General features: G+C 37.9%; 1 protein-coding gene across 1 annotated transcript in view; it reads right to left on the bottom strand.

The window, feature by feature from the left end:
- The window catches only part of LOC126425216 (cilia- and flagella-associated protein 58-like), a gene marked incomplete at its 5' end in the record, with an annotated part of 256944 nt that overhangs the window by 31508 nt on the left and 212260 nt on the right, over positions 1 to 13176 (bottom strand). The window contains one exon of the mRNA XM_050088172.1: positions 11709 to 11939. Within this exon, the coding sequence (XP_049944129.1) occupies positions 11709 to 11939 (231 nt within the window). The remainder of the gene's footprint in view (positions 1 to 11708; positions 11940 to 13176) is intronic.

Consider the following 13176-nt stretch of genomic DNA (forward strand, 5'->3'; position numbering starts at 1 on the left):
CATGGCTGCAGCAGTATCTTAATAATTTCTTATAAATATTGTCAATTCCAGTAGGGTTTTTACTTTTCAGGGATTTAATAACTCTTTCAATTTCTTGAACAGTGACTGTTGTTACTTTCATATGTTGTACTGAGCTAGGTACTCTGGCTTTAAAAATATTGATGGCTTGGTTCATGGAGCCTTCTAAACCTATTTTTCTTCTGTCGCTGTTAAAAAATGTTTGTTTAATGTGTCTGCAACTATTTCTGGATTGCTAACAAGATGACCCTCACTTTTTATTGGGATATTTTCACTACAAACTGCATTTTCCCTTGTTTCCTTCTTTGCAAAATTCCAAATAGTTTTTACTTTACTGCTCGAGTAATCAATATCTGCTTTCAAGCACATGTTCTTTGCTGCTTGTACGGACTTATTCAGAACTTTATTGTAGAGTTTATAGTGCATACTCCTACTGGGATCATTTTATCTCTTGGCTGCTGCATATAGTTCTCTTTTTGTTTTGCAGGAAATTTTGATGCCTTTACTAATCCAAGGCTTGTTTCCAGATTTTAACAGGTTTTCTCTTACTGACTTATTTGGAAAGATTTCTTTGAAAAGACTTGTAACTTCATTGATGTTGTTGTTGTTGTTGTTGTGGTCTTCAGTCTTGAGACTGGTTTGATGCAGCTCTCCATGCTACTCTATCCTGTGCAAGCTTCTTCATCTCCCAGTACTTACTGCAACCTACATCCTTCTAAATCTGCTTAGTATATTCATCTCTTGGTCTCCCTCTACGATTTTTACCCTCCATGCTGCCCTCCAATGCTAAATTTGTGATCCCTTGATGCCTCAGAACATGTCCTACCAACCGATCCCTTCTTCTTGTCAAGTTGTGCCACAAACTCCTCTTCTTCCCAATTCTATTCAATACCTCCTCATTAGTTATGTGATCTACCCATCTAATCTTCAGCATTCTTCTGCAGCACCACATTTTGAAAGCTTCTATTCTCTTCTTGCCTAAACTATTTATTGTCCATGTTTCACTTCCATACATGGCTACACTCCATACAAATACTTTCAGAAACAACTTCCTGACACTTAAATCTATACTCGATGTTAACAAATTTCTCTTCTTCAGAAACGCTTTCCTTGCCATTGCCAGTCTACATTTTATGTCCTCACTACTTCGACCATCATCAGTTATTTTGCTCCCCAAATAGCGAAACTCCTTTACTACTTTAAGTGTCTCATTTCCTAATCTAATTCCCTCAGCATCACCCGACTTAATTTGACTACATTCCATTATCCTTGTTTTGCTTTTGTTGATGCTCATCTTATATCCTCTTTTCAAGACACTGTCCATTCCATTCAGCTGCTCTTCCAGGTCCTTTGCTGTCTCTGACAGAATTACAATGTCATCGGTGAACCTCAAAGTTTTTATTTCTTCTCCATGGATTCATTGATAAATATTCATTGATAAATATATTAAATTTTGAGTTAACATCAATTGCAGCATACACAGGAGATCAGTCCTCTAGCTGTAAATACTGATTACAGTTTTCAATGGTGTGTTCGTTTATAATCCTAAAGTTTTTCCAAATGAAATTTTCTTTCCTTTGTACATTTATTTGGTTTAGAGTGAGTAATTGCTATTCATGATCAGAGAGGCCATCTATAATACTTCTCACAGTCAAATTATTGTATATATCTTTATCTAGAAATACATTATCTATTAAAGTGCTAGAACCGGCTGTTACTCTAGTTTCAGTGTACACCACTGGTACTATGTCTTAACAGCACATCAGGCATTCAAAGCCCGTTTTGTTTTTATTTTCTGTTAAAAAATCCGCACTGAAGTCACCCCTAACAATGTTTGATTTAGTTTTCTTACATAGGTGGGACAGAAGCGATTCTATTTGTCTCAGAAATACATTCAGATTTCGAGCAGGTGCCAGTACAATAACTGTTGCACTGTCTGCTGTTAACTCAAAGCCACACGCCTGAAAATGCTGTATGCTCTTCATCACAGTATTTGCTTGGATCTAGAGATTTATACACTACATTGTTTTTTTTACAAATATTGCTACTCTACCTTATCTCATGGTAGATGTACAAAATGTGCTGATAAATTAAAGTACTCAATTGGTAGCACGTGAATTCCACTCATAACATGATGTTCTGAGAAACCTAGTATATCAGGCTCACTTTCACACTGTCTTTTAAATTTATTAGCAACTGGTCTATTTTATTCTTGAGACGACATATTTTAGGTGAAATAAAGACAAAATTTGATTTTTGCCCACCCCTGCATCTGCATGCTGTTTTCTAGGAGTGTTTTTTTCCAGTACACTAGTTGATAGTTTTGCTTGAGGTGTGGAAGACTCATATTGAACACACAAGAGAGATGTTTCGCACAACTTGTATTCTTTTTCTCTTGTGTTACTCACCATAAAAAACGCTGGGTTTGCTTTCTGTTGCATTTAGGATGGGCAGCAGTTTCTGCTGCATGTTTTGATGTTTCAACTGTTGGTCCTGTCACTAATGATTCTGCTGCTTTTGATGATGATGCTTCTTCACTGCTGGTGAGACTGGTTCTACACTGGTACACAGAATTTTGCTGTTTGTTCTCTCTCTGTTCACAATGATTTCATTTATCATTTTACACACAAAGTTTTTTCCTTCATAATTTAGATGCATTCCGTGTTTGGTCTGCTGTCATCTGTCCAATTTGCATATATCGAGGAGGCTACCAAAGAGCACATTTGTTTTATTTTAATGTTAGTTTTTCGAATTTCTTTGTTGACACACAAGTGATACACTAGATCGTATCTGTGTGTTAAGGTTGCAACTGTTGTATTTCATTGTTTATTGCATTCCAGGAACTTTTTTAGTTCCATTAGGCAGTTATTTGCTTGGTTTTTTGCAATATCATTTGCATCTGCTATATACATGACATAGTCATTTTCTCCTGATATTTTAAGTCGACAACGATAATGTTTTTCGTACTTCCTCCTGGGTTCACAATACCTGTTGTGTCGTATTTTCTGTTTTGTCTGAAAAGTCTCATCACATTTTTGCTGTGACTGTCTGTTAAAAATAATACACTATGTTCATATTTTTGTTGATATTGTCTTTCTCATTCATCCCATTACTACATGCAGAAGATGACATGCTCAGTTTCTCACTGTCACTGTTTGCTTTAATGCTGAGCTTAAGAGCTTGTACCACAATTCTGTTGATAAGGTTTGCTCAAAAGTTCATGTTCCCTTACCAACATTAGGCCTAAATCCGCCTCTTCACTCATGGAAAGAACATGAAATTTGTTTTTAACCACCAACTATTTGGTTTTTCACTCCTTGGCAATTTTTTCATGTTTACATCTCTGTTTTTATATGGTATTTTCTTCCACTTGTTAGAGTTATTTTGTGGAAGGGAAATGAACTTTCATTTGACTAATGGCTCACTTATTTCTTTTTGAAGTTTAGACATGTCACTATTCAATACATTTTTACCGACATTATTTTCGTTTTTCGCAAGACTAGTACACACATCTTCTCCACCATTTTTTGTGTTTATAGGAATGTACATAAAATCCTAATTTCTTATACTTAATAGACTACTGTTTACTTTATTACAAGATAAGAAAGCAAATAGTCTAGATGTACTTTCACAACTTGTATGTGCCTATACTTTGTACATGAATGTGAATACATATAATTCTATACTGTCTTGTACTTTGACAAATCCTACATCATGAATCTGATAAAATGGGCATTAAATAAATAAATAAAACTAAATAGATTCACTACTTCATACTACATACTTCTGAAACTTTACTGATTTCAGTGATGACTATTAGCAGTTTAAATTTTGGAAAAGTTAAAAACCTTTTACGAACAATAGTCTTAAATGGAATTTATTAGTTGACCACAATATTATTGCATACGGGAATGAGGGTACTTTGGTCAGCTTATCATGAGTTTTTATCATGATATTTCATGAGGACATGCTGAAACACTTGATGGTATATGCACAACTGTTATGAAATCTTTCACAGTGCAATGTGTTTTCCCTAGTTGCAGTTGCACTTGTGTACTGGAAAGTCCCACATGTTTCCAATTATAACAACGCAAGGCCAAGTGCAATAATATCACGGTTGGGTAATTACATCCATGAGTCCAATGGCCTAGTAAATTATAGAAGGAGTGGCTGATAATGGATGTTATTGTAGTGTTGGCTCAAGAGCCAACACCGTGTCGCTACAGGAGGCCGAAATGCACGCGTCTAAATACACGCAGACCGGTGTGAGGTCTGGAACAGGACAATGTCTTGAGAATTGCAATAAAGTACGAAAATCTTGTAATACTTAACTTTAATCCATAATCGGTGTACATCGCTCTTGTACAGATATAATCTCCATTTTACTATACACTGGTAATGGCGCCTTGCTAGGTCGTAGCAAATGTAGCTGAAGGCTATGCTAACTATCGTCTCGGCAAATGAGAGCGTATCGGTCAGTGTAGCTTCACTAGCAAAGTCGGCTGTACAACTGGGGCGAGTGCTAGTAAGTATCTCTAGACCTGCCGTGTGGCGGCGCTTGGTCTGCAATCACTGACAGTGGCGACACGCAGGTCCGACGTATACTAATGGACCGCGGCCGATTTAAAGGCTACCACCTAGCAAGTGTGGTGTCTGGCGGTGACACCACAGTTATTACTCAAATTACTAATGGGAATGCAGCCAGGGAACCAAAAGAAGATGATTGTCAAGTATGTATCCTGGATGAATTTCCTTCAGTTATTCCTACATCCAATATTCAGAGTAACTATGTTGGCCTGCAAGTGTAGTAATTCCAACACCCCAATGAGGCTTCTGCAAGGTGTTCAGTTATCAACTCTGCGTAATATTCTTTATGTTTCTGACCTTAGCTAAATTACCCTGAGAGGTTATGTGATAGCACAGCACTGAGTGAAGGAGTCCAACCTGTGAGTAAATACAATAAGAGCAATTTGTAAGTGCAATAAGAGCAACTTGGCTAGATTTTCCATGTTGATGTCTAGGCATTTCAAACATAGAGTTTCATTTAAAGTGTGCTCATTATCTCTATTTCTGATAGCTGTAATTAATTTTAATTTGTTTGGAATGATCTTTATAAGATGGGCGGTTAAGCTGTTTTGCTATGAAGAAGCTGTAAGACACTTACATCACTCTTCTGACTGTGCCTGGTATGGGAGTGTTTTGCTCTCTGTCAGTTTACTTTTGACTAAACGAGGTGGTGCACTGGTTAGCACACTGGACTTTTATTTGTGAGGATCCCTGTCCTACCACTCATATATGTGTCTTCAGTCACACAAGGCAAATGCTGAGACATTTTCTTTGAAAGGGCACAATCAGTTTCCTATCCCAATCTCAGTTTGTGTTCTCTCTCTGGAATGTTATGTCATCAACCAACTTCATACACTACTGGCCATTAAAATTGCTACACCACGAAGATGATGTGTTTCAGACATGAAATTTAACTGACAGGAAGAAGATGCTGTGATATGCAAATGATTAGCTTTTCAGAGCATTCACACTAGGTTGGCACCGGTGGCGACACCTACAACGTGCTAACATGAGGAAAGTTTCCAACCGATTTCTCATACACAAACAGCAGTTGACCAGCATTGCCTGGTGAAATGTTGTTGCGATGCCTCATGTAAGGAGGAGAAATGAGTACCATCACATTTCCAACTTTGATAACGGTTGGATTGTAGCCTATTGCAATTGCGGTTTATCATATCACGACATTGCTGCTCGCGTTAGTTGAGATCCAATAACTGTTAGCAAAATATGGAATCGGTGGGTTCAGGAGGGTAATACCGAACACCGTGCTGGATCCCAACGGCCTGGCCTCGTATCACTAGCAGTTGAGATGACAGGCATCTTATCTGCATGGATGTAATGGATCTTGCAGCCACGTCTCGATCCCTGAGTCAACAGAAGGGGAAGTTTGCAAGACAACAACCATCTGCATGAACAGTTCAATGACGTTTGCAGCAGCATGGACTATCAGCTTGGAGCCCATGGTTGTGGTTACCCTTGACGCTGCATCATAGACAGGAGCGCCTGCGATGGTGTACTCAATGACAAACCTGGGTGCACAAATGGCAAAACGTCATTTTTTCGGATGAATCCAGGTTCTGTTTACAGCATCATGATGGTCGCATCCGTGTTTGGTAACATCGTGGTGAACGCACATTGGAAGCATGCATTCATCATCCCCATACTGGCGTATCACCCGGCATGATGGTAAGGGGTGCCACTGGTTACACGTCTCTTGTTCGCATTGATGGCACTTTGAACAGTGGACGTTACATTTCAGATGTGTTATGACCCGTGATTCTACCCTTCATTCGATCCCTGCGAAACCCTACATTTCAGCAGGATAATGCACGACCGCATGGTGCAGGTCCTGAATGGGCCCTTCAGGATACAGAAAATGTTCGACTGCTGCCCTGGCCAGCACATTCTCCAGATCTCTCGCCAATTGAAAATGTCTGGCCAATGGTGGCCGAGCAACTGGCTCATCAAATACGCCAGTCACTACTCTTGATGAACTGTGGTATCGTGTTCAAGCTGCATGGGCAGCGGTACCTGTACATGCCCTCCAAGCTCTGTTTGACTCAATGCCCAGGCGTATCAAGGCCGTTATTATGGCCAGAGGTGGTTGTTCTGGGTACTGATTTCTCAGGATCTATGCACCTAAATTGCATGAAAATGTAATCACATATCAGTTCTAGTATAATATATTTGTCCAATGAATACCCGTTTATCATCTGCATTTCTTCTTGGTGTAGCAATTTTAATGGCTAGTAGTGTAGTTTCTTGAGAGCTATCCAAAATCCCTGATTAATAATTTATGTTGGTCAGTTAACAAAAATTGGAAAGGATAGATTGTTACTGTACAAATGGTCCTCACTGACCAACACCTCTGACCAGTTGCCCACACTCTAGCTTCCGATGTCAAAGACACAAATCTCTTCCTTCACCAACTCTCCACTTTCCCCACTCCTTTACGTCATGGACCCCAACCTGTCACTGCAGATGCCTCTTCCCCATACACCAACAACTCTCATGCCCACGTTCTTGCTGCTATCATACACCACCTGTCCCAATGTCCTTCAGACTCCAGACCCACTACCTCATTCCTCATACACCTTACTAACTTAATCCGTACACAGAACTACTTCTCCTTTGAAGGAAAAGAAAACAAACAAATCTACCGCACAACTGTGGACACCCACATAGCACCCTCCCATGCCTATCTGTTTATGGGCCATCTAGAGGAAACCTTCCTAACCTTCCAAAACGCTAAACCCCTGGTCTGCTTCAGATTCACTGATGATACCTTCATGATCTAGACTCAACGCCAAGACACCCTGTCCTCATTCCTTCACAACCTCAATGCCTTCTCTTCCATCTGCTTCATCTGATCCTCCCACTCTGAGCATGCCACCTTCCTGAATGTTGACCCCTACTTTCTGACGGTTCTGGCCACACCTCTGTCCATATTAAACCCACCAACCTCCATTTTGACCTCTGCCATCCCTTCCACATCAAAAAATCCCTCCCATACAGCCTGGATAGCTGGGACAGCATATCTGCAGTGACAACCACTCCTTTCCCTCATTTGTTGAAGGTCTCACAAAGGCCTTCACAGACAAGCACTATACCTCAGACGCAGTTCACAAACAGATTTCTTGTGCCATTTCCCCACACACCCTCTCAATCCTCCCGCTATCACAAAGAAGAAGCTACAAAGGATTACCCCTTCATTCTAATACCACCTCACATTGCAACAACTGAACCACATTCTTCATCAGGGCCTAAAACCACATCCATGCTGGCCGACATATTGGCTAACCTGGCACGTTTCTTCTTTCTCATATTAACATTAGTAAATAATTCTTGTTCCTTGTGACATATCACAACAATGGAACTGTGGAACCTGAAGTTAATTTATAATGAATAAGCTGCGGTCAGTTACTTTTATAGGCACTTTGATGTTGCTTTGCCCTTAGAAAAGTAAAAATCTCTCTCAACTCTAATTCATGGTTAACTGCAGGAATTAAGAAATCTGCAGGTACTCCCAGAAATCTGGGTTAGCATTCAAAGAGTAATGCAGCATTAAAGCCATATCTATCTTAGAGGCTTCAGAAAAGTCTACAGAAAAGTTATTCATACAGAAAAAAAAAGTGAACAATGATTTAATTTTCAGAAAAGGCAGCAATAAAACTAAATCAGTTTGGAAGGTCATAAACCATAACATAGGTAAATCCAAAGTGACAAACAGTAATCTTATGACAAAAAAGGAAGGAAAAGTTGAAGACCATCTATATGTTGCCTTATATGTTCAATGACTATGACATTAAAACTGCTCAAAATCTTATCAACAACTTGGTGAACTAAAAAGTTAGTAAGTGAAACGTTCTCAAAAATGAAGAGAGAAATGTTTTTGTACCCAGTTACACATTCAGAAGTAACAAATGCAATTAATAAGCTGAAAAATAAAATGTCCTGTGGATGTGATGGTATTCCTGATAAGGTCACAAAACATAGTGCAAACAAAATAATAACCAAATTCATTGATATTATTAATATAGCATTTAAAATGTGAATTCCCTTCTGCACTTAAAAAATCAATAATAAAGCCACTTTATACAAAAGACTGTCCATATACCATACAAAATTATAGACCATTGTCACAACTATCAGGTTTTTCTAAAGTTACTGAAAGGGTTATGTATGAGAGACTGTTGAGTTTTCTAAACAAATGCAAAATTCTAACCAATGAAGAGAATAGGTTCAGGAAAAACAGGTCTACTGAAACAGCTGTATATCATTTCTTGAATCAGGTTTCAATTGCAATGGATAATGAGGACTTAAACTGTGGAATATTTTTAGATCCATCCAAGGCATCTGATCTCATCAACCATGATATTTTGCTAGAGAAACTGTATAGCTATGTAGTCCATGGAAAAGCATACAGCTAGTTTCAATCGTATCTGTGCAACAGATGTCAAAGTGTTGAAATAATACATAATGGCACAAAATATTATTCTACATATCAGAAAGTCAACTGTGGTGTATCCCAGGGTTCTATTCTAGGCCCTCTGCTCTTCTTTGTTTTTATTAATGATTTTCCTAATCATCTAACAAGAGCAGAATCAGTGCTTTTTGCAGACGATATGAGCCTTTTGGTCAAGGGAGTTAATGAATCCGGCCTACAAAAAAAAATAACTGCAACAACAAATGAGGCAGCTGAATGGTTCAATGACAATTACTTAATTATAAATGACAAAAGAACGCTTGGATGAATTTTAGGCACATAACAAACGAAGTAAAAAATAACATAACAGTAGAGATTGGGAAATGTCTAATAAATCAAACTTCTTTTACAAAAATTTTAGGTGTATGGTTGGACAATAACTTAAGATGGGAAAAATATGTTGTACTACTGAATAAAAACTTAGTAAATAGTGTTATATATTAAGAAAACTGCAATTTTGGAACAGTACTATGTGCCTATTACTCTCACATACATAGTCATCTAAGATATGGTATTATATTTTGGCGGAATACAGGTTTCACAAAAAGTTGTTCTATGCTCCAAAAGAGAGCTATTCCTATCCTGAAGGATGTTGCCTGCAGAGATCCATGTAGAGGACTCTTTAAGGAATTAAAAATGTTGACCCGCTCTAATTTATTCATCTATGAATCAGTATGTTTCCTCAAGTCAAATTAAGAATTATATTATCTAAACAGGTCATAAACTATCAAACCAGAAACAGGTATGATTTCTCTAGAAACATACATTCAAAAGCCTTGTACCAAAATAATATTCAATGCCTTACCAAAAGAAATAAAACAAAAAACAAAAACTTACATATATTTAAAAAGGAATTAAAGAGGCTACTATTAGATCAAACTTTCTATGATTTTGATGAATTTCTTTGCTATCTAAACAAATAGCGCTCTTTGTATAAAACTTTGTTTTTTCCATATTGCATGTAAAAAGAAGACAAATTATGTAAAGTGTAATTAAGAAAATATTGAAGTGTAATTAAGAAAATGTTATTTCCCTTAATTGTTAAAAATATAAATTGTCTCTCTCTCTCTCTCTCTCTCTCTCTCTCTCTCTCTCTCTCTTTCCATATCACAATTCCTATATCAGGTATATGATAAAATGGATGATAATAAATTGAATTGAATTGAATTTAAAGATGCCTGGCATACCATCTTCACATGTTTAAATTTATCTACTTGCAGTGAACAGTGTTTCTTTACTAATGCTACTGCAGAATTTTGAAATGTTTCAAACTGGGCCAAGAAGATGCTGAAGATTAGTACTGGGTGAAGATTAGTAACTGGGCACCCTAGCACATCAAATACCGATGACGATGTGGAAGAAATAAAAAAATTGTTCTGGAAAATCACCAAATCACCATCAGAGAGGTTGCTGATGATGTCAGCGTATCAACTGGATCATGCTAAGAAAGTTTTTTGGATGCTTTGGACATCCAGTGAGTAAGAGCATAGTTTGTTCCAAAACTGTTGAATTTCCACCAAAAACGATGTAACTTAGACATTGCTCAGGAAATGCTGAATGAAATTAACAGTGATCTAGAACTTCTAAAGAAGGTTAAAACAGGTGATGAAACAGGGGAACTAAGTCAAAACCAAGGCCCAGTCATCCCAATTTGAACTGCCTGAAGAACAGAGCCAAAAAAAAATTTGAAAAGTTTGATCACATGTGAAGGTTCTTCTCGCTGTTATCTTCAATTACAATGGGATAAAGCATCACCAGTTCCTGTCTTATTCTTGTACAGTCAACATTGAATACTAACTGGAAGCTATGCATGGTTTGCACACAGCAATCTGAAGAAAATGACCAGAATTGTGGCACAGTCACTTGCGGAAATTGAATCACAATAATGCTCCCTCTCACACCTCAATGCTTGTTCATGTTTTTTGACAAAAAACAAAACCATTCCACAGCTAGACATGGCTCCCTGCAATGTATTTCTATTCCTGAGGATGTCATTTTGCTGCCAGTGACAAATCAAAAAGAGAATCGCTGAAGGAGCTGAACACCCTAGTGGAAAGTGGGTTTCCTAAGAGCTTCCAAGACTGGAAAAAGCACTGGCATAAATGTATTATATATGAGGGGGATCACTTCAAAGTGGACAAAGTGGATGTCAATGAAAAAATAAAGATTCCTTAAGAAAAACTAAAATTCCTGCTACCTTTTGACAACACCGTGTATTCCTTTCTGGGGCGTACTGGGGCAACAGGAAGGGCATCTGGTCATCCCTTATATTAATCATACCAAATCATAACCGTGTCAACCTTGTGCCAATAAGGGACAAAGGCACAAATAAAAGGAAAAAAAGAGACTCTTACAATTGAAAGATTATCATCTCATCACTACTTCATCAGGCATGCAAAGTGAGCTACTGGTCCACCAGGTTAAGTCCCATCATACATTGCAGCACGAGTTCCCAAGATACACTTCATGACAAATGTGTGGGTACTCATTCGGGAACTATCAACTGTGGCCCAAACAGCAATTTACAGGTTAACGATATAGAAAATTGACACTGACATGTCTGCATGCTGTCCTCGTGCTGCGTGTTTTTTTTTTTTTTTTTTTGGGGGGGGGGGGCGGGGGGTTAGGCATCTCTCACCTTAACAGTTTGAGTTTTCTTCTCCAGAGTGTGCTTCACTTCAGTTAGTTTGTCTGCCAGTTCTTGTGCCGGCTTGCACTGCTTCTCTGTCTTTTCGACAAGTTCCTTAAAGCGTCGCTCCATTTCCTTTATCTGCGTCTCACGGTCTGTTGCCATCTTAGACATGTTCAGCACCCTCCTCTGTAGGTGTCGCACTTTCTGCACGAGGTCATACTTCTCTGGGTCTGCTCCCTGTGACAATTCACATGATTTCATCAGTGGCTAAAATTACTGAGTTTGAGGTAATTTCTAGAGGGAATGTTATTTAGCTGTTAACAGTCTTACATCTTGTCTGTCTGAGGAATTCTCATGTAATAATAAATAATATATCACATATTTAATTACTTATTGCGACTTAAGAGAACTGAAGTACATACTATTTTAACACGAAAAATCAATTTACAAGCAAGATAATTTATAGGATGACTCAAAAACATTGGGCAATACTTAAAAATTAGATTGTTCACATAAATACAAGCAAAACCAAGTATATCAATGTAGGTCTAGACAAGCTCAACCTTAAACAACTATATACTATATATGGACCTCCACTTCTTGATCCACAACTGAAAAGTTATAATGGTAAAGAGGCTAAGTAACGAAATGTACTTTCTGGCTCATTCAAAATAAACTTTATTCAGATCTCAGGGACATAAATATGGACTAACTCCACATTAACACTTGCTCACTGATTTTTAGGAAAGCAAGTTATTACTTGGTATGATCCAAAATACCATAACAAACAAATGCTGACTTTTAAAAATAAATTTGCAGTACTTATATTAACTTTGTTTGTGTTAATAAACATATCAGTTGCTTGCTAAATGTCCATAAAATAACTGTCTCTCATCTGGACAACTTTAAATGGTTGATCATAGAATGAAGGCTTTCATGACCGGATGACATAGCTGCTGGTAAATCTTTTTGGATGTGAGGTTGTGGTCCCAGAAACTCTTCTGTTCCTGATGTTTCATATAGGACTGTGCTGGACATCCTTAGAGGTGCTCCTCCTCTGAGTCTTGCCAACTGATCAGTTGGACGTCTGAGAGCAACGTAAATACTGTAGGGAAGGGTGTGTGGGCAAAGTAATACGTGATGACCAGAGATAATCTTTATCAGTGATTAAACTTAACTATTGATTGTTGTCTTGTCAAAGATAAAACTGTCTAGCGATTCTGCAGAGCTACTGTCCATATGTCGCTAAGTTTCGTTGCCTCCTCTTTCCTATTAAAATTATCCTGATGCTTATAAATTTCAGTGGCTTCTCTACATAGTTGTGGATAATAATTTGACGTTGTAGATAAAATTTCTGTTTCAGAAAATTTCACTTCATGGTTTCCTGCTTTAAGAGCATGCTCTGCTACAGCTGATTTCACTATTTTTCCTTGTCGGTAAAGACTTTTGTGCTCTTTTAGCTGTGTATTTATGC

Source organism: Schistocerca serialis, chromosome 10, assembly GCF_023864345.2.
Source record: "Schistocerca serialis cubense isolate TAMUIC-IGC-003099 chromosome 10, iqSchSeri2.2, whole genome shotgun sequence".
Classification (NCBI taxonomy): domain Eukaryota; kingdom Metazoa; phylum Arthropoda; class Insecta; order Orthoptera; family Acrididae; genus Schistocerca; species Schistocerca serialis.